The 23,095-nt window shown below is 41.4% G+C and overlaps 1 protein-coding gene across 1 annotated transcript in view; it reads right to left on the bottom strand.

The window, feature by feature from the left end:
- Window positions 1–221: 221 nt before the first annotated feature.
- sapcd2 (suppressor APC domain containing 2) overlaps window positions 222–23,095 on the bottom strand; it is a 28,874-nt gene continuing 6,000 nt past the window's right edge. Inside the window, 6 exon segments of the mRNA XM_061876345.1 lie at window positions 222–1,318; window positions 1,400–1,513; window positions 8,321–8,422; window positions 8,509–8,655; window positions 11,918–11,986; window positions 11,989–12,050. Of these exon segments, the coding sequence (XP_061732329.1) occupies window positions 1,190–1,318; window positions 1,400–1,513; window positions 8,321–8,422; window positions 8,509–8,655; window positions 11,918–11,986; window positions 11,989–12,050 (623 nt within the window). The 3' untranslated portion in view covers window positions 222–1,189.

Consider the following 23,095-nt stretch of genomic DNA (forward strand, 5'->3'; position numbering starts at 1 on the left):
ACCACAGTTAAGCAAAAGGAGTACTTGCACTCCCCCAAAAATTGCATGATTAATCTGCGTTCATACATGATTGATGCAAGTTAACTTGACAGCTTTACTTAAAAAGTACCTGAAGTTAGCTCAGAAGGGATCATTGTTCATTGTTCTCAAGCTGCTGCAGCTCATCCAGTGCTACAAATCAAGCTGCTGTGGTTCCAATGTGAATAAAGAAGCACGGAAGCTTGTTCACCCTGTTTGCTCATATTTATTGTTTGACATTTCATTCAAAGTACCTGTAATAGAAAGGAGACGGGGGAAGAGTTTCACTCACATGAAATACTTAAAGCAGCAATAAAACACAACATTCAACGCTATATAACTATGTTATATGCAGACCCCCCCCCACCCCACCCCCGAGCAGTACCCTACACTTCCTGTAAACACCTACAATTGATTATTATTTCTTTATACTGCCAGCCACAAACTAGTAGTGTGTAAATGTGTGGATGGCTACATGTTTGACGTGCTAACAAGCTCTTCAGACGATCAATAGTCACATTTAAAACGAAACATCCAAGAAGAGCTTTAGTTTCCGACACCATGTCGACTGTTCCCCACATGCAAACTTTCGAAACCTGTCTTGTCCCCCCTTCAGGTTCGCGTTGGCTTGATAGGCTAACTGACCTCCTCTCCCTTACCATTGTACGATAACATTGCAAAACTCATGTAAGGTCTTTTTAACACAAAATAACATGCTGCTATATTATTTAAAAAACTCTTAGTATTTAAAATACAACACAAAGGGGAGAGGATTCGCATGATAGGAAAGGATATACTGTAAAAAGTTCTCTGTAAATTTTGTGATAGATGCAGGGATCAAACAAAAAGGTGTGGCCCTTTTTTTTTTAGTTAATTTAACTGTAAAAATATGGCGTTTTATTCCATGAGAACCTCTTTCCCAAATTGTCCTTTAGCTTATTTTTTTTGCAAAAGTGGTAGTTTGAGCAGCAGGAAGTCTAGAAAATTGAAGAGTTGGAGTGTCTCTGTGTGGACGTGCTTGTGTGCACTAGAGAGGTTATAAGTTGCAGTCAAAAGGTGTGTTTACGTGTCACAAAGGTGCACCGGCGCCAAAGGCTCAGTCGGGTAAACGAGGGGCGGCGACAAACGGCTTCAGTCTTACGAATGTTTGGCTCTGCATCTCCCGCGGGAGTCAGATGAAGGTGGAGTCCATGGTGCTGGTGTCCTGAATGCTGCGGGCGCGGGCCTCGAAAAGCTGCTTAATCAGGGCCGACTTCTCCTGCTCCAGCTGGGCGATGCGCTCGCTCTTGTCCGTCACCTCCTACGCAGAGCGGGGTCGGGGGTTAAACACGCTACGAAATGCAAACGTCACACAGTGCCGATGGCGTAAATTTTGCGAGACCTGCGTAAGGAGTCGGTTCTGGTCCTTCAGTCGCAGGATGGCTTGTGGGGGAGCTGGAACCGGAGGCTGCGAGCTTGTGGAGTGCGTCTGAGCACCGCTGGAGGGGAACGATGACTGGCCAAACAAAGAAAAGGTATTCAAAGAAAATTAGGTCCTGATGTTCTCTCCATTTTATTTCATCATAATCACATCTAAATGAGCACATTATGTTCCATGACCAATCCAATCCACTTTATTTATATAGCACATTTAAACAACAATAACGTTTCCAAAGTGCTGCACAGCCATGTTAAAAACAATATTATGTTCCACCAATGACTGAATAAAACAAAAAATGAATAAAAATAAAACCAATAAAAACAATATAAAAACAAATATGATTAAAAACTATTTTAAAGGTTAAAATCAATTAAAACAGTAAAATAAAAATAAAAGTGTATAAGAAAACACAGAGGACAACAGAGAACAGAGGACCACACAACTCACGTAGTGTTAAAAGCCAAAGAATAAAAGTGGGTCTTAAGACGAGACTTAAAACACTCCACTGTGGAAGCAGTTTGAACATGGAGCGGCAGAGTGTTCCAGAGCTTAGGGCCGACCACAGAGAAGGCCCTGTCTCCCCTGGTCTTAAGTCTGGTCTTGGGCACCACGAGCTGGAGCTGGCTTTCGGACCTCAGAGCGCACGCAGGGATGTAAATTTGGATAAGGTCCGAGATATATTGAGGTGCCAGTCCATGTAAAGATTTAAAAACAAACAGCAATGTTTTAAAATCAATTCTAAAATGAACAGGGAGCCAGTGCAAACTCTGAAGAATTGGGGTTATATGCTGGCGTTTCCTGGCCCCTGTTAAAAGTCGTGCTGCCGCGTTCTGGACTAACTGCAACCGGGAGAGAGCTTTTTGGCTAATGCCAGCATAAAGTGCATTGCAGTAGTCCGGGCGACTTGAAATAAAAGCATGCACGACTTGTTCAAAAAGGTTAAAAGATAAAAACGGTTTAACCTTTACTAAAAGACGAAGGTGATAAAAACACGATTTTAAAAGCTTGCAACATGGAGTACTTGCGTCTCAAATCGGCCCCGCCCATAAAATAAATTAAAATCAATTTTATTTGTGCTTGGCCCCCCAACGGAGCACAATTTTAGCAGGTCACATGACTTTTGAAAAGAAAAACAAACCTTAGTAGTACAAACAACTGTGGTACAGTAGTTTTATGACATAATGTAATACAGTGATAACTAGAGATGGGCTGATATTTGCCATTGGGGTGTCCCAATGTAAGACTGTACTAACGGGAAAGATTCCTTCAAAATGGATGCACGGTAACATTTCCATATTCCTTGTTACATACATGCCGAAGAGCTGTATGACATGATGTAAGTATATATGCAATGTAGTAACAGGCACATAATAACATATTTACATATTTTGCTCTTTTTAAGCAAATGTAGTCCATTAATTTTAAAAAATGCCTCACAACATTTTCTTTTTTTAACAAAATCACTGTTTATTACTCAATGCAGTCTTCATGAAAGCCAACACACATAATAAAACATCACTTACAGTGCAATATCTGCTGTCTTTAGGGGGCCGATGTTCATATACTCCCATTTGAAGAATGATTTATAATCCTCACAAAGAAATAGGGGTTGAACAGTGAAATCAAGTGTCTTTTCTTGTTGTTCTCGCTATTTCCAGATCTTTTACTAGATTTTATGGGCAAAATAGAGGACGCCCATTGGTTTCGCTGTAAGCAGACTTTTATTTACGACTTGGAATGCCTTAAAAAAAAAATTCAGCCGTTGTCTTGTCTTTCGTAATGATTGTAACAATTAAACAAGGCGACACGGTAAAGAATCTGGGTGTTATCTTCGACCCAGCTCTCTCCTTTGAGGCACACATTAAAAGCGTTACTAAAACGGCCTTCTTTCATCTCCGTAATATCGCTAAAATTCGCTCCATTCTGTCCACTAAAGACGCTGAGATCATTATCCATGCGTTTGTTACGTCTCGTCTCGATTACTGTAACTTATTATTTTCCGGTCTCCCCATGTCTAGCATTAAAAGATTACAGTTGGTACAAAATGCGGCTGCTAGACTTTTGACAAGAACAAGAAAGTTTGATCACATTACGCCTGTACTGGCTCACCTGCACTGGCTTCCTGTGCACTTAAGATGTGACTTTAAGGTTTTACTACTTACGTATAAAATACTACACGGCCTAGCTCCATCCTATCTTGCCGATTGTATTGCACCGTATGTCCCGGCAAGAAATCTGCGTTCAAAGGACTCCGGCTTATTAGTGATTCCCAAAGCCCAAAAAAAGTCTGCGGGCTGTAGAGCGTTTTCATTTCGGGCTCCAGTACTCTTGAATGACCTCCCGGTAAAAGTTCGAGATGCCACCTCAGTAGAAGCATTTAAGTCTCACCTTAAAACTCATTTGTATACTCTAGCCTTTAAATAGACTCCCTTTTTAGACCAGTTGATCTGCCGCTTCTTTTCTTTTTCTCCTATGTCCCACTCTCCCTTGTGCAGGGGGTCCGGTCCGATCCGGTGGCCATGTACTGCTCGCCTGTGTATCGGCTGGGGACATCTCTGCGCTGCTGATCCGCCTCCGCTTGGGATGTTTTCCTGCTGGCTCCGCTGTGAACGGGACTCTCGCTGCTGTGTTGGATCCGCTTTGGACTGGACTCTTGCGACTGTGTTGGATCCATTATGGATTAAACTTTCACAGTATCATGTTAGACCCGCTCGACATCCATTGCTTTCCTCCTCTCCAAGGTTCTCATAGTCATCATTGTCACCGACGTCCCACTGGGTGTGAGTTTTCCTTGCCCTTATGTGGGCCTACCGAGGATGTCGTAGTGGTTTGTGCAGCCCTTTGAGAAACTAGTGATTTAGGGCTATATAAGTAAACATTGATTGATTGATTGATTGATTGTAAACAATCACTAAATTGGCCTCACTGTGTGAATGTGAGTCTGAATGTTGTCTGTCTATCTGTGTTGGCTCTGCAATGAGGTGGCGACTTGTCCAGGGTGTACCCCGCTTTCCGCCCATGTGCAGCTGAGATAGCCTCCAGCAACCTCAGCGACCCCGAAAGGGACACGCGGTAGAAAATGGATGGATGGAAGCAAAATTCCCAAAAAAGTGCAGTTTCCCTTTAAAGACTGCTGAACATCGGGATGCTACAATGCCCGCGAAAACACTATCAGTGAAGCATTAGACACAAAACATGCAAAATAGTGGTCTTTTTAACAGTGGGTCTTTTACCCTAGTTACTTTTGAAAATCAAAAAGATTTAAGTGGGTGTATAAGTACTCACATTCAACAAGACCGTGATAATAATAATAATCGTGATTGTTTTGATCACGGTAACTGAAATTTTCATTATGCTAAATCCTTAGTTACTCTCTATAAAATATTTTCCGTTTTATTTTCTATTGTCAAAGTATAAATTTTGGACCAGAAATCGGATTGGGATTAGAAGCCAAAAATGACGATCGGGACATCCCTCCTCATAATACATTTTCCAGCAGACTGAAAAGGACTTCAAAATCCTATATATCCCTGCCGTCCCATTAGATCAAACATGTTCAATGAGTCAAGTTATTGAAGAGAAGGCTGCTCAGTAAAGCTGAGATAACAGCGAGTAATGGCGTTGAAAAAGAGGATATTCTGATTTATGCTATCCCGCAAAGAGTAGACGTTTTTTAGGCAATGAGTTGGGAGAGTTACGGTCGCTGTGACAGAGCAACAGACTCGCCTGGACAAGAAAACTTCCTAATTCGAGCCTCACGTGGAAGAGGAGGATGTTGGCTGGAAGACTGTGGAAGCTGGACTGCATCTAAAAGTTTGGTTTCCAATGGTTGACGTAACAGCGGATGTTCACTGTGGAATTAACTTAACCATCTCGCGGCTCTGAGGCTTGTAACTTAAATCATGCTCTCAATTCGAAAGCCGAGGGACACCTCGAATCTTAAAATACTTTGTTTAGGTACTCGTAAGTAAGATAGTTGAGGACTAGCGCGGCTGTGATAATGGTATAGTTTCAGTATTATCACTCTTGGCGTTAACACACTTTTTGTGTTTTTTCACGCATTAAAATCAGAAAGGACGCACGCTTCCGGAAGTCCTCGTGTCCCCGGGAAGCAGATTTTTTTTTTTTTTACCGACCCTGCTTTTCTCCGGGTCAAAACTCTGGTTTACTTGTTTTTTTTATCGATTATCGCTTTCCACCGGTGTTTTGTTTTGTTTATATATTCCGAGTCAAATTTCCGTCCCCGTTTATTGCGTTTTTATTGGTCGACTTCAAAGTAACGAACTTTCCAGTACAATTTCTTAGATTTTGATTCAGTAAGTTTTATCAATCACAAATACCGAATTTCCGGTGTTGGAACTACCGCGTGTTATTGTTTTTGTCATGGCGAGCAATAAACTCTAGAAGCGTCAATGAAAAGTGGCTTCAGGAACCACTTTTTAGCAAATGGCTCACTTATGAAGATGGAAAGAAAGGCTAATAAAAAAAACACCCTTATAACCAGGTGCACTGATTTTCAAAGATCCAGCCTCCTAAGGCACCAAAAAACATTATGTTAAACCTTTCCTGCTTGTCGGCTTCCAGACCGTAGTCGAGGAGTGCGGGGGAGACGTTCCCTCCAGGGCCAATATATTGTCGGGGGTAACACCCTCCTCCACTTTACCCGGCAGGGGGTCCGTACAGTTCCGCTCTTTGGTCGGAATGACAAGGCGGTCGATTTGCCCAGTAACGTTTATTCGAGATATAACAGGATAATGCATATCATTTGGTTTCAAAACAGTTATAAAAAAAATGGGACCCCAAAAATTTACTGTGGGACCCCATTTTAATGACTTGATTGGGTCTGTGGGACCCCATTTTGAAAATTCCTAGCGCCAACACAGATTATACAGTATAGTGCATAGATGTCAAACTCAAGGCCTGGGGGCCAGATATAACCCGTGTGAAGGCCTGCAAAAATGTTTTTATTACTTCAAGTTTGAAAGAAAAGAATGCATATCTTTTAAACTTTACTATTATCTGATCATGCCAAATATTATATTACTAAATACTGTAATACAAAAATATGTTTGTAAAGATAAAGATAAATAGTTAAATATATGCTTGTCATCTTTACTTATGAATTTAAAGCAAGGTATCGATCCATTTGTACATTAAAAAAATCTAATAATCAAATGCATTGGCAAATGTGTACCGTATTTTTTTGGACTATAAGTCGCATTTTTTTTTCATAGTTTGGCCGGGGGTGCGACTTATACTCAGGAGCGACTTATGTGTGAAATTATTAACACATTTTCGTAAAATATCAAATAATATTATTTAGCTCATTCACGTAAGAGAGTAGACGTATTAGATTTCATGGGATTTATCGATTAGGAGTGACAGATTGTTTGGTAAACATATAGCATGTTCTATATGTTATAGTTATTTGAATGACTCTTACCATAATATGTTACGTTAACATACCAGGCACCTTCTCAGTTGGTTATTTATGCCTCATATAACGTACACTTATTCAGCCTGTTGTTCACTATTCTTTACTTATTTCAAATTGCCTTTCAAATGTCTATTCTTGGTGTTGGGTTTTATCAAATAAATTTCCCCAAAAATTGAAACTTATACTCCAGTGCGAATTATATATGTTTTTTTTCCTTCTTTATTATGCATTTTCGGCAGGTGCAACTTATACTCTGGAGCGACTTATACTCCGAAAAATACGGTAATATCATGAGGTGGTTATGTATTTATATTAAATTAAATTATATCAGATGACTTGGACTCCGCCAAGGCTGTCCTTTGTCACCGATTCTGTTCATAACTTTTATGGACAGAATTTCTAGGCGCAGTCGAGGCATTGAGGGGTTCCGGTTTGGTGGCCGCAGGATTAGGTCTCTGCTTTTTGCAGATAATGTGGTCCTGATGGCTTCATCTGGACGGGATCTTCAGCTCTCACTGGATCGGTTCGCAGCCGAGTGTGAAGCGACCAAAATGAGAATCAGCACCTCCAAGTCCGAGTCCCATCGTTCTCGCCCGGAAAAGGGTGGAATGCCATCTCCGGGTTGGGGGGGAGACCCTGCCCCAACTGGAGGAGTTCAAGTACCTAGGAGTCTTGTTCACGAGTGAGGGGAGAGTGGATCGTGAGATTGACAGGCGGATCGGTGCGGCGTCTTCAGTAATGCGGACGTTGTATCGATCCGTTGTGGTGAAGAAGGAGCTGAGCCGGAAGGCAAAGCTCTCAATTTACCGGTCGATCTACGTTCCCATCCTCACCTATGGTCATGAGCTTTGGATCATGACCGAAAGGATAAGATCACGGGTACAAGCGGCCAAAATGAGTTTCCTCCGCCGTGTGGCGGGGCTCTCCCTTAGAGATAGGGTGAGAAACTCTGCCATCCGGGAGGAACTCATAGTAAAGCCGCTGCTCCTCCACATAGAGAGGAGCCAGATGAGGTGGTTCGGGCTTCTGGTCAGGATGCCACCTGAACGCCTCCCTAGGGAGGTGTTTAGGGTACGTCCAACCGATAGGAGGCCACGGGGAAGACCCAGGACATGTTGGGAAGACTATGTCTCCCGGCTGGTCTGGGAACGCCCCGGGATCCCCCGGGAAGAGCTAGACGAAGTGGCTGGGGAGAAGGAAGTCTGGGCTTCCCTGCTTAGGCTGCTGCCCCCGCGACCCGACCTCATAAGCAGAAGAAGATGGATGGATGGATATATCAGATGAATCATAACTTAATTTCAATTAATCATGATTAATAACAGATTATTACTTGCATGCTTAATTTAAATATTTTTTTAAAAAGCGTCCCTCTGAAAGCAGTCATTACTGCGATGTGGCCCTCGATAAAAAGGAGTTTGACACACATGTAGTAGGTTCAATCTCACCATTCCAGTGCAGCAAATGAGGTCATTGAGGCAGCGGTTGACTTCTTGTAGTTTGGGAATGAGAATGTTGATCCGACTTTGGTTGGCTTCAGTGAAAAAGTCCTAAAAATAGAAAACGAGGTGGATATAGTGGAAAGTACACTTCTGCACTACTAGTACACTACTACCGAGTTATGCTCTTTTCCCACCGTGCACTGGGAATTCTGTCCAACTTGCCGCTGTCTTTCCGTGACATTGTGGATCTGGCCCTGGTACCAGTCCCGGGCCCTCTCCACCACCTCCAGCCCCGCCAGCAGGGAGTCTTTCTCCTGCTCCAGCTCTTTCATTTGCTTCAGCTGCGCGGCACAAAAGGAAAGAGGACAAAATGTTGTTTAGCAAACAGTCTAAAAGCGGATTTGAAAAACAGACTACAAGGGGCATCTTGCATCTTTTTTAGTGCCGGCACGGACAAAAACGCAGGGAGTCCAATTGTGCTGGGACACACAGACAGGAGCCGGCGTCATGGTAACCGTGCAGCACGCAAAGAATGGGGTAAACAGCCAACTCACTTCAACTGTGTGGCTCTGCAAAGAGTTGTGCTGACCAGGCTGTCCGTGCGTGCTCACAGTCCTGGCCTCATCGCTGGCATTCAACCACTTGATGTGTCATCCTTACACACACACACACACACACACACACACACAGCGGACTACATTCCCCTTTGCTGAGTGATGTTCTTTAGACAAGTGGAAGGTTTAACTGTGCTCGTGCCTAAATAAGGCAGTCATGGTGGGCGGAGTCAGACTGTGTTCAAAAACAGAAGGCTGAAAGGTGATGGAAAAGTCAGCGCATGTCCATTGGTGTTGCAGCACCCCCCCAGCTGGTGCATGAATACACACACACACAATGACACCACAACTGTTTGCAACAATGTACAACATAACTTTTTTGAAACACTAGAAAAGCTACAATTGCAGGCCATAAATAAGCTCCAACACAAAGGCGGCGAAATGATTAGAGAGAACATATTAGTCAGATGCTTTAAAAGTATCCAAATGACAAAACAACTTTTTGTTTTTGCTTTCCAAATGAACGCATCCAAGATCCAGCCTGAAGTGGCTCCTTCAATCCTCAGCTACTCACCCACAGGAAAAACTGCAGAGCCTTGCCGCTGTAGAGGCTGCTGCTGAGGGGGATGAAGACCGTCGTGTACGCGGCCCACACCGCCGTCCAAGCTGGTCGCCCAACCGACTCCTCTACGTCCACCTGGCCCCTGGGCCCGACCCGGCTCGCTATCATCGGGGCAGCCGCGGGCCTAGTCGGCCTCGGTGGGAGGGACGGAGGGGAAGGGGGAGGAGAGGAGGGACCGGGAGGGAGGGAGGAAGAGGAATAGGAGGAGGAGTGGGAGGCGTGTCGGTCAGACTCTTAGAACGCAGAGGCCGAACGTGGCGCGAAAGAGAGGGATGAAGACGATAACAAAAAAGGAGGGGAAGAACATCGGACAGCTTTTAGTGAAGGTGAGTAAAATGGTAGAAGCAAAATGGGGGAGGAGACACGGAGCAGAGGCGGGCATAGCGCCGAAAGGGGATGGTGGGAGGGGAAGAGGGTGGGAGAGGGATGGGCTAGCCAATAGGAAATTATGTCAGGAAACTAAATATACTTATTTTTCTGTTCTATCCTGCTCGTTTCTGTTTGACGAAACACCGTAACGTCAACAACTGCACTCAAACACACAAGGAACAGTAAGCCAACTCTTCTGCCTCTAAACTGCTGCACACAAAAGTGTCCAAATGTGCCACAACATGCACACGCCCCCCCAGCGTGTTGCGTGTGCCTTTACTTCACTGACAAACACACCCACACCACATGATGGCACTGTTGTTAACCCCAAACTTCCTAAACAGCACAAAGCGTGCTACAAAACATTTTGTGTCACTTTGTGGAATTCAAGCGGGTATTAATTGCTGGTCCGGCCGTCATTTGCAGCTTGTAGCTCATTTTTGACACATTCTAAGGACAAATTAAACATCCCGGGTTAGAGCAATAAACAATTAGAGCAAAATAAATAAAAAACACACCTTCTTATTCAATGCGTTTTTTTGATTTTCATGACTATTTACATTGTAGATTGTCACTGAAGGCGTCAAAACTATGAATGTGGAGTTATGTACCTAACAAAATAAGGTGAAATAACTGAAAAAATGTTTTGTTTTCTAATTTCTTCAAAATAGCCACCCTTTGCTCTGATTACTGCTTTGCACACTCTTGGCATTCTCTCGATGAGCTTCAAGACGTAGTCACCTGAAATGGTTTTCACTTCACAGGTGTGCTTGAAACTCATCGAGAGAATGCTAAGAGTGTGCAAAACAGTAATCAGAGCAAAGGTTGGATATTTTGAAGAAACTAAATGTTTTCAGTTATTTCACCTTTTTTTTTGTTAAGTACATAACTCCACATGTGTTCATTCATAGTGTTGATGCCTTCAGTGACAATCTACAATGGTCATGAAAATAAAGAAAACCATTGAATGAGAAGGTGTGTCCAAACTTTTGGCCTGTACTGTATGTACACATTTCTTGTAAGATATGGTAAGTTTTTGGGTGTGTGATAAAGCCCTCAAACATAATTTATTTGGCTGGAATAATGAGAAAATAAATATCTCAATATTTATCAGATATTAAACTAATTTGCTTTGTTAGCAGAGCTAAAATATGGATGTTGTGTTCAACTAGTGTAGCATTTATTTATTGACCTATATTTTATTGGTTTTAGTATCTTTAATGTACACAATGTATCAAAGCAGCACCGCATCCTTCACTTGTTCTTTATGCGGCCATCGCCTTTGTTGTAACAAAATTCGGCACACACATTAATGGGACTGTCAAGGACAGGTCGGCAAAATGCGAACAACATTGATTAAATCCAGAAAAATATCTTTGTAATTAATTGGTCATAAGTAATTTAGCATTTAATAATGATAAAACTATAACAATATCTGTATTACATCCATCCATCCATCCATTTTCTACCGCTTATTCCCTTTTGGGGTCGCGGGGGGCGCTGGCGCCTATCTCAGCTACAATCGGGCGGAAGGCAGGGTACACCCTGGACAAGTCGCCACCTCATCACAGGGCCAACACAGATAGACGGACAACATTCACACTCACATTCACACACTAGGGCCAATTATGCTAGAATGTATTACAAAGCATTTTGGCCACAATCCATAGGGAGCCTTACAAGTACACAACAGAAAAGTGCCTCTATTGTTTGTTAAAACAAAAATACTGTTAAGCAAGTGATATTTTGATTATATAATAATTTTAATGCATATTTTTTCCAACTCCAAACTGTATAAACGTGAATACCACCTTGGATTTAAGCATATCTAGCATGATATGCTAGATATGCTTTGAGCGAGGATGAAAGATTCATGGATGGAGGATGTGGCCCAAGAAGGACCTATATCAAAATGTTCAGGGATATTCTTTTTCTTAGGGAAAATGAGCTCCATAAAGAGATTTGATGCACTCTGTGGAGTCAGAAGTGTCTAATTAGACTCTGTTTGTGACATTTAAATGAAGAAAGAAATGGATATTGCAGGAATTGCACACCAACCATTTCGTAATCCACTCCGTTGGATATGGTGTGCCGCCTTTGCTCGTCCCGGGTGCGCCCGTGTCGCCTGGGGCCTCCGTGAATCCAGTCGCTGACTCGCTCTGGGATCTGGGCAAATTCGGTTTGGTGACGCCTGGGACAAAGAAGAGAAGTAAAGTTGCTGTTAACTCTTCCTGGTACTATTGCAGAGGCAATGAAACACGGTTGGTTTCAGTATTCACCACATGAGGGAGCTATTTACTTTGAACCCACAGATGCAGCTGAAAACATTCCTGCATTTTTGAAATACATAGCTGACTAAAGAGGCTTAAATTAAAATTCAGCACTTTTAAAATCGGTTTGACCTGACACACCCTGTACAAGTCCAGCAGAACAAACAACTCAAATATATTTATATGGTTAGGTTTGATCATATTTGACACAGTTACAAGTCAACATGAAAAGGAGTCGTAGGAAGAATAGCTTCATATAGGCTACCCTACTATTTTCTAAAAGGAAATACAATTGTGTACTAAGAGACTACTTATTTAATCATGACAAAACATTGTATGACTAAAATCTAAATACTGAATTTATAATATATATAGGCTAGATAATAAATACATTTTAGATATTGCGGTTTTCAGCTTTCTTCTTCTTCCATTTACTTAAAAGGCCTACCGAAATTAGATTTTCTTATTTAAACGGGTATAGCAGGTCCATTCCATGTGTCATACTTGATCATTTTGCGATATTGTCATATTTTTTGCTGAAAGGATTTAGTAGAGAACATCGACGATAAAGTTTGCAACTTTTGGTCGCTAATAAAAAAGCCTTGCCTGTACCGGAAGTAGCAGATGATGTGCGCGTGACGTCACGGGTTGTGGAGCTCCTCACATCTGAACATTGTTTACAATCATAGCCTGCAGCAGCTAGAGCGATTCGGACCGAGAAAGCGACAATTTCCCCATTAATTTGAGCAAGGATGAAAGATTCATAGATGAGGATAGTGAGAGTGAAGGACTAGTAAAAAAAAAATAAAAGTTAAATAAAAAAAAAAAGGTGAGGGCAGTGAGAGCGTTTCAGATGTTATTAGACACATTTACTAGGATAATTCTGGAAACTGCCTTAACTGCTTATTGTGTTACCAGTGTGTTGGTGAGATTATATGGTACCTGAAAGTCGGAGGGGTGTGGTGCCCGCCAGTGTCTCCGGTGGGAGGAGGTAAGAGAGACCGTAGCTGCAGGAGGACGCAAGCTCCGCTCATGTCTACGGTAAGAGACGACTTATTACCACAATTTTCTCACCGAAACCTGCCGGTTGACATGTGGTCGGAATCCATGTTCCCTTGACCGCTCTGTTCTATAGTAAAGCTTCACCTTCGGGAATTTTAAACAAGGAAACACCGGCTGTGTGTTTGTTGCTAAAGGCAGTCGCAATACACCTCCATCTTTCTACTTTGACTTCTCCATTATTAATTGAACAAATTGCAAAAGATTCAGCAACACAGATGTCCAGAGTACTGTGTAATTATGCGATTAAAGCAGACTACTTATAGCTTGGATCGGGGTGGAAAAAAATGTCCGCTACAACCGGTGACGTCAAACACACGCGTCATCATACGTGTCATCATACCGCGACGTTTTCAACAGGACACTTCACGGGAAATTCAAAATTACAATTTAGTAAACTAAAAAGGCCGTATTGGCATGTGTTGCAATGTTAATATTTCGTCATTGATATATAAATTATCAGACTGCGTGGTTGGTAGTAGTGGGTTTCAGTAGGCCTTTAAAAACACAATGTGCATGCACTGTTTTGTAAACTCCCTCACATTAGTTCATTGCTCGAGTCCGTTACTCAATTTAAACGTTTTATTCTTGTGATGGGACATCAATGTTTTGAATTTAATCTTGGAGACTAGAGATGTGCCGATCGATTGCCCACTAATCAGTATTGGGCGAGTTTTGTGAAAAAGTATGTGATCTCCATTGCTAATTAATGCCTTTTAAAGCAGATCCCCTGTTGCTGACAGTGTATTCATTTTTGGTCCCAGGCTGACAAGCAGCCAGCAGCTAATTATGCACCTCCATACACACCTAAGGCAAACAATAATCAACTCTGTTACAGCAAATAAACTGCATTCCTTAGTATCTTAAGTACCATTATCAGTGGAGGACGAGCCAGGAGCGGGCATGCTTATAGCTAAGCCAACATCTAAACTAGCTTGAAACAACACCAAGAATTAAGTTTAAGAAGTGTAGAAGGAATGACGTTGCAGCAGAAAGCAAGCAGCTATCAACAGGAAATTAGGGCTGGACGATATATCGAGTTTGTAAGATGTATCGATTTATTTTTAAACAAGATATGAATTTAAAAAATATCGTAATACCGATATAATTTATTTCATGTTAAAATTACCAACCGCCGCTTATTTGTTGTGTTCCTTGTTCTCTCCACACCCACTCAATGGGCTACCTTCCTCCTTCCAATCTAAGATTGGTTGGTTGTTTACTATGATTATTCACGATTGGTTAGGGACAGGCCAATCAGAAACAAGATAGGGCGGGTCATCGAACCAGGAAATTAAATCACAAAGTGCCTGCCTTCAAATGTTTTTTTTTTTTTTTTTAATCTGAGTCAGATATACTGTATTTCCTTGAATTGCCGCCAGGGCGCTAATTTATTTAAAACCTCTTCTCACTCCTGTGCTTACCAAAGGCATGCGGTAAAAGTAAGCATGCGCTAATTATTTTAAAACCTCTTCTCACTTACCAAAGGTATGCAGTACAAATTTGAGTTTGATGTAAGCTTGGACCTTAAATCCTTCTGAATAGCTCTTAATCTTCTTCCCTTTATGCGATTTCAAATTACGGGTATTGAAATCAGCCTCCTCCATTTTGAAAATGATGACAGGGGAAGTGTCACTCGTGACAACACGAGTTTGACCCCGGCGGTAATACTAAGCATGCGCTAATTGTTTTGGGAAGAGAGTTTGACCCAGCAGCAATTCAAGGCAGGCGCATACTATATGCCCTGCGGCAATTCAAGGAATTACGGTATGTTGTATTATTTGCACAGCTACAGTGGGGCAAAAAAGTATTTAGTCAGCCACCGATTGTGCAAGTTCTCCCACTTAACATGATGACAGAGGTCTGTAGTTTTCATCATAGGTACACTTCAACTGTGAGAGACAGAATGTGAAAAAAAATATCCAGGAATTCACATTGTATGAATTTTAAATTTATTTGTAAATTATGGTGGAAAATAAGTATTTGGTCAACCATTCAAAGCTCTCACTGATGGAAGGAGGTTTTGGCTCAAAATCTCACGATACATGGCCCCATTCATTCTTTCCTTAACACGGATCAATCGTCCTGTCCCCTTAGAAGAAAAACTGCCCCAAAGCATGATGTTTCCACCCCCATGCTTCACAGTAGGTGTGGTGTTCTTGGGATGCAAATCAGTATTCTTCTTCCTCCAAACACGACGAGATGAGTTTATACCAAAAAGTTCTATTTTAGTTTCATCTGACCACATGACATTCTCCCAATCCTCTGCTGTATCATCCATGTATTTTGTTTTTTGATCTGTTAAGGAAAGAATGAATGGGGCCATGTATTCATTCATTCATTCATTCATTCATTCATTTTTTATTTATCTCATTCATTGATGTGCATTTAGAACGATAAATAATTATATCACAATTATACAATTTAAATTCACACAATTCCTGAGAAGGAGCAGGATGAAGAAAATCTTATTTCCTGCCCCCTTTGACATAATACATTATCTTACTTCATGAATATCATTTAAGCCGACACATATATCCAAATGTAATGAAACAATCAAAAACAAAAAACACAAGAAAAACACAACAAGTGCAAAACTTCATAACGTATAAACCAAACCAAGAAAATAATAGTAATAATATAATATACACCTCGGGGAATGATACAGAGCAAATACAAAACCAGACAAAAAATAAGTAAAATAATAAATAAAAAAACAAGATTTGGAGACAAAACCTCCTTCCATCAATGAGAGCTTTGAATGATTGACCAAATACTTATTCTCCACCATAATTTACAAATAAATTATTTTAAATTCCTACAATGTGAATTCCTGTATTTTTTTCTCACATTCTGTCTCTCACAGTTGAAGTGTACCTATGATGAAAATTACAGACCTCTTTCATCATTTTAAGTGGGAGAACTTGCACAATCGGTGGCTGACTAAATACTTTTTGCCCCACTGTATGTTAATAATTGTATATAGAAATAATATTTTTCTATTTTATTTATGATATGTAATTCTGTACTACAGTTAATTTTCTGTGCGGTTAATACCCATCTTGACTAACTGGGTAAATAAAAGTGCCACTGTCATTCACTTCAATTTCACTGAAAATCACTCAAAAATTAATATCTTTATATGCATACTGTCACCCAAAAATATATGGAGGTATATATTGAATATCAAGTTTAAGTAAAAATATATTGAGAAAAACTTTTCCGTCCATATCGCCCAGTCCTACAAGAAATTAACAGATACATCAAAGTCTAGAGGGAGAATATCCATCCATCCACTTCCGCTTATCCGAGGTCGGGTCGCGGGGGCAACAGCCTAAGCAGGGAAACCCAGACTTCCCTTTCCCGTCTAGCTCTTCCCGGGGGATCCCGAGGCGTTCCCAGGCCAGCCGGCAGACATAGTCTTCCCAACGTGTCCTGGGTCTTCCCCGTGGCCTCCTACCGGTTGGACGTGCCCTAAACACCTCCCTAGGGAGGCGTTCGGGTGGCATCCTGACCAGATGCCCGAACCACCTCATCTGGCTCCTCTCGATGTGGAGGAACAGCGGCTTTACTTTGAGTTCCTCCTGGATGGCAGAGCTTCTCACCCTATCTCTAAGGGAGAGCCCCGCCACATGGCGGAGGAAACTCATTTCGGCCGCTTGTACCCGTGATCTTATCCTTTCGGTCATGACCCAAAGCTCATGACCATAGGTGAGGATGGGAACGTAGATCGACCGGTAAATTGAGAGCTTTGCCTTCCGGCTCAGCTCCTTCTTCACCACAACGGATCGGTAAAACGTCCTCATTACTGAAGACGCCGAACCGATCCGCCTGTCGATCTCACGATCCACTCTTCCCTCACTCGTGAACAAGACTCCTAGGTACTTGAACTCCTCCACTTGGGGCAGGGTCTCCTCCCCAACCCGGAGATGGCATTCCACCCTTTTCCGGGCGAGAACCATGGACTCGGACTTGGAGGTGCTGATTCTCATTCCGGTCGCTTCACACTCGGCTGCGAACCGATCCAGCGAGAGCTGAAGATCCCGGTCAGATGAAGCCATCAGGACCACATCATCTGCAAAAAGCAGAGACCTAATTCTGCGGTTACCAAACCGGAACCCCTCAATGCCTTGACTGCGCCTAGAAATTCTGTCCATAAAAGTTATGAACAGAATCGGTGACAAAGGACAGCCTTGGCGGAGTCCAACCCTCACTGGAAATGTGTTCGACTTACTGCCGGCAATGCAGACCAAGCTCTGGCACTGATCGTACAGGGAACGGACCGCCACAATAAGACAGTCCGATACCCCATACTCTCTGAGCACTCCCCACAGGACTTCCCGAGGGACACGGTCGAATGCCTTCTCCAAGTCCACAAAGCACATGTAGACTGGTTGGGCAAACTCCCATGCACCCTCAAGAACCCTGCCGAGAGTATAGAGCTGGTCCACAGTTCCACGACCAGGACGAAAACCACACTGTTCCTCCTGAATCCGAGGTTCGAGGGAGAATAATATAACAATTAACAACTGTTGTCGCGTCAGCATTTTTACAGTCAGTACACAACATGTAAGAGGAGGGTAGACCAATTCGGAAATTGGTGGTGTCAATACCATTGGTAGTATTAGTAAATGATTGATACTACAGTGATTAAGTTGACATTTTTATTTTTTAAAGTAATTTTTTGTTTTTGGTAATGTTTACAAATTTAGAGAATAACTTCCTGAACACAGGAGGGCTTTTAGGGAAAAAAAATAATGATTTAAAAGAGTACAAGAAAATTGTTGCGTTTGTTTAGTTATAGTTTACTGTTGGTTTTGTTTTGATCAAACAATTGTAGGTAATAAAAGAGAATGATGAACTAGTTTAAAGTGTCATTGATATTGTTAAACTGAAGCATTCACCATGAATAGAAAAAGGTAAAGTAAACACATGTGATCGATATTGCAATCGACCAGTCTCACTCATGCATGATCGGAACATCCTTAGTTTGTACGCATTTGTCCTCTCCTGTGTAAAATACTTGTTGTGTACAGCACCAGACGGAAAACCCTTTTTTTCACTTTTTGTTATTATTTCCTAACATCCCACCGCATTCAGTTTTTTCACCTACGTTCATTCAAATCCCCTCCGTCTCCCGTTTCCTTTTGTGTGCCCCAGGGCTCTGTTCTTGGTCCTCTGCTTTTTATCAGCTACATTCTTCCCCTTGGCAATATTTTCCGTAAATTTTTAAAATATTTTCACGGTTATGCGGATGACAACCAGCTCTACATCTCAACCAAACCTACTACTTCTCTTCCTTCCCTTACAAACTGCCTCAGTGAACTCAAACTGTGGTTCTCATCCAATTTCCTTTAACTCAATAGTAATAAAACCAAAATCTTACTTGCACGTACAAAAAACATTGTAGCCAAAACTAACAGTTTGTCCGTTACTCTAAGCAATTCCTCCCAAGTTAAGAGTCTGGGTGTCATCCACAACAGTACATTCTCTTTTCAAGCTCACATAAACAAAATTACCCGGTCTGCTTACTTTCATCAACGCAACATAAATCGACTTCGCCCATCCCTAACCCCACATACTGCTGCCATATCGGTCCATAGCCTTGTCACCTCTCGCCTGGACTACTGCAACTCACTCCTGTTTGGTCTCCAAGTCACTTCACAAACTTCAGCTTCTCCAGAAGTCAACAGCCCGGATAATGACCAAAACCCCTTGAATCTGGCCCATCACCCCTGTTCTGCAAGAACTCCATTGGCTACCCATCACACACGGTATCCAATTTAAAATAATTCTCCTCACTTTCAAAGCTATCTATAACCGTTCTCCGTCATATCTCACCGACCTAGTCAGTGGTCTAGTGGTTAGTGTCCGCCCTGAGATCGGTAGGTTATGAGTTAAAACCCCGGCCGAGTCATACCAAAGCCTATAAAAATGGGACCCATTACCTCCCTTCTTGGCACTCAGCATCAAGGGTTGCAATTGGGGGTTAAATCACCAAAATAATACCGGGCGCGGCCACCGATGCGGCTCACTACTCCCCTCATCTCCCAGGGGGTGAGAAAGGAGATGGGTCAAATGCAGAGGACACATTTCACCACACCTAGTGTGCGTGTGACAATCATTGGTACTTAACTTTAACCTGCTCCATGTCGCCACGTTCCCTAAAATCCTCTTCAACCATCCATCTCATAAAACTGTCCACCATGGGGTCCTAAGCTTAAAGCCGCTCAGCCCCTCATCTTTGGAACTCAATACCACCAGACCTTCGTAATATAGACTCAATATCCCTCTTTCAATCAAGACTCGAAACACACCGATTCCTGACTGATTATGCACTGTAAATCTTATCGATCTTTATTGTTGTTGTTTTTATCCAATTGATTTGGTTTTGTATGGTGTTTTTGACTGCCCAGAATGGCGCCTTCTATGTAAAATTTATTATTATTAGAATTCTAATATTTTATGAATTAGCAGATTATTGATTTTACCAAGGGTGTCACACGTACAGCCCGAGTGCCGGATTAGGCCCACGAACAGGTTTTATCAGGCCCGCGGGATGACTTTGCTACGTCTAAAAATATATCTGAAATGTTTGAATGAAAGAAACAGCTGTTCTAAATATGTCCACTGGATGTCGCAATAGTAATTATTTGTATCTTTTTAGATGATGCTACATATGTACAAAAAAAACACGTGATGTTTGTCGGTCGAGGAAAGTTATCCAAATTCATAAATAACAGACTGTAATTTATCTTGATAGATTGAAAATGAACACCAATGAGTTGACTGATGAACATTATCACATAATTTATTCAGGAAATATAAATAACGACAAATAAAGATAGAATACTATTAACCGCAACATGCAAGTCTAAAAAAAACCCCACAACATTATGATTTGTACGTTTTCAGAATGCACTTGTTTTATTTTTAAACAAAGATTCAAAGTTGTCTTTATTTGTAAGTTATCGTGCCATGATTTTACCAGTCCGGCCCACTTGGTAGTAGATTTTTCTTCATGTGGCCCCCGATCTAAAATTAATTTATTATTATTATTCTAATATTTTATGAATTAGCAGATTATTGATTTTACCAGGGGTGTCACACGTACAGCCCGAGTGCCGGATTAGGCCCACGAACAGATTTTATCCGGCCCGCGGGATGAGTTTGCTACGTCTAAAAATGTATCTGAAATTTTTGAATGAAAGAAAAAGCTGTTATAAATATGTCCACTGGATGTCGCGATAGCAATTATTTGTATCTTTTTCGATGATGCTATATATGTACAAAAAAAAACCACGTGATGTTAGTACATCAGTCGAGGAAACTTATCCAACTGCATAAATAACAGACTATAATTTATCTTGATAGGTTGAAAGTTGAAAATGAACACCAATGAGTTGACTGATGAACATTATCACATAATTTGTTCAGAAAATATAAATAACGACAAATAAAGATAGAATACTATTAACCGCAACATGCAAGTCTAAAAAAACCCCACAACATTATGATTTGTACGTTTTCAGAATGTGCTTGTTCTATTTTTGAACAAAGATCTGAAGTTGTCTTTATTTTTATGTTATCGTGCCATGATTTTACCAGTCCAGCCCACTTGGTAGTAGATTTTTCTACATGTGGCCCCCGATCTAAAGTTAATTTATTATTATTATTCTAATATTTTATGAATTAGCAGATTATTGATTTTACCAGGGGTGTCACACGTACAGCCCGAGTGCCGGATTAGGCCCACGAACAGGTTTTAACCGGCCCGCGGGACGACTTTGCTACGTCTAAAAATGTATCTGAAATTTTTGAATGAAAGAAACAGCTGTTCTAAATATGTCCACTTGATGTCGCAATAGCAATTGTTTGTATCTTTTAAGATGATGCTACATATGTACAAAGAAAAAACACGTGATGTTAGTATATCAGTCAAAGAAAGTTATCGAACTTCATAAATAACAGACTGTAATTTATCTTGATAGGTTGAAAATGAACACCAATGAGTTGACTGATGAACATTATCACATAATTTATTCAGAAAATATAAATAACGACAAATAAAGATAGAATACTATTAACCGCAACATGCAAGTCTAAAAAAAAAAACCACAACATTATGATTTGTATGTTTTCAGAATGTGTTTGTTCTATTTTCAAACAAAGATCTGAAGTTGTCTTTATTTTTATGTTATCGTGCCATGATTTTACCAGTCCGGCCCACTTGGTGGTAGATTTTTCTCCATGTGGCCCCAGAACTAAAATTAATTTATTATTATTATTCTAATATTTTATGAATTAGCAGATAATTGATTTTACCAGGGGTGTCACACGTACAGCCCGAGTGCCGGATCAGGTCCAAGAACAGGTTTTATCCGGCCCGCGGGATGACTTTGCTACGTCTAAAAATGTATCTGAAATTTTTGAATGAAAGAAACAGCTGTTGCCAATCAAAATAAAATGGCCCTAGTGTGTGAATGTGAGTGTGAATGTTGTCTATCTGTGTTGGCCCTGCGATGAGGTGGCGACTTTTCCAGGGTGTACACGCCTTCCGCCCGATTGTAGCTGAGATAGGCGCCAGCGCCCCCCGCGACCCCAAAAGGGAATAAGCGGTATAAAAATGGATGGAAAATGGAAGAAACAGCTGTTCTAAATATGTCCACTGGATGTCGCAATAGCAATTATTTGTATCTTTTTAGATGATGCTACATATGTACAAAAAAAACACGTGATGTTAGTCAGTCGAGGAAAGTTATCCAAATTCATAAATAACAGACTATAATTTATCTTGATAGGTTGAAAATGAACACCAATGAGTTGACTGATGAACATTATCACATAATGTATTCAGAAAATATAAATAACGACAAATAAAGATAGAATACTATTAACTGCAATATGCAAGTCTAAAAAAAACCCCACAACATTATGATTTGTAAGTTTTCAGAATGTGTTTGTTCTATTTTTAAACAAAGATCTGAAGTTGTCTTTATTTTTATGTTATCGTGCCATGAATTTACCAGTCCGGCCGGCCCACTTGGTAGTAGATTTTTCTCCATGTGGCCCCCGATCTAAAATGTATTTTATTTATACAGTAATTGTCATTATAAAACTGTAATCTTGTTCTTGCAAGCTCAGATCTTTAAATTTTCTCCATTTACTTAATCATGGATGATGATTGGTTGCCACTTTGTCCAAGAGAAAGTGAATTCCCTGCCATGACTAAGCGAGGTCTGCCCTGCGTGCTGTAATCTGCACTAATCCAACCGGAGTTTGGCTGCATGTGAGAGATTACAGCCGTGGACAACTGGCGCTCTTGTCTGCCCGCACTAAATAGCCAAAAGGATGACGACGGCCAACATATGTGATTTATGTCCACTGGAAGCCTAAACTCAGTAACAAAATGACCTCCCGGGGTATAGCTGCGATGTAAAGCAAAAACATGACACAAACAAACCAAACTAAACTTAATGCTGCGTGGGAAAAACTTGAACAACTTTTCAAACAAGTGCAGTAAGCGTGAGCAAGTGAGCGTCACCCGCATAGCTTCAGGCAGCGCAAGGCTGGCTGTGCAGAGATCAGACCTTAACTCAGAGAGACTCATCAGGACTTGAGTGTGCGTGACAGCGAGCAAGCGAGACACACAGCGCTGGAGCTCGCGCACAAGTGAGATAATGAGCTATATAGCAAATATTGTCACACCGGGGAAGAGTTGCCCCTCACAAGTCACGCAGTTGGAGGGTTACGGCAAGGATTTCCTCAAAGGAGGGAAGATACATCTCAGACGTGACCTATGACCAGACCTGGGTTTAACAGCGGCCATTACTCAGCTGGACACATAAAGCTGAAGAGTAGCCTCATTTGAGTGTTGTAAAACAGTAAGTCGTAAATGGAGACTAAT

This window comes from Nerophis ophidion, linkage group LG17, assembly GCF_033978795.1.
Source record: "Nerophis ophidion isolate RoL-2023_Sa linkage group LG17, RoL_Noph_v1.0, whole genome shotgun sequence".
Lineage (NCBI taxonomy): Eukaryota > Metazoa > Chordata > Actinopteri > Syngnathiformes > Syngnathidae > Nerophis > Nerophis ophidion.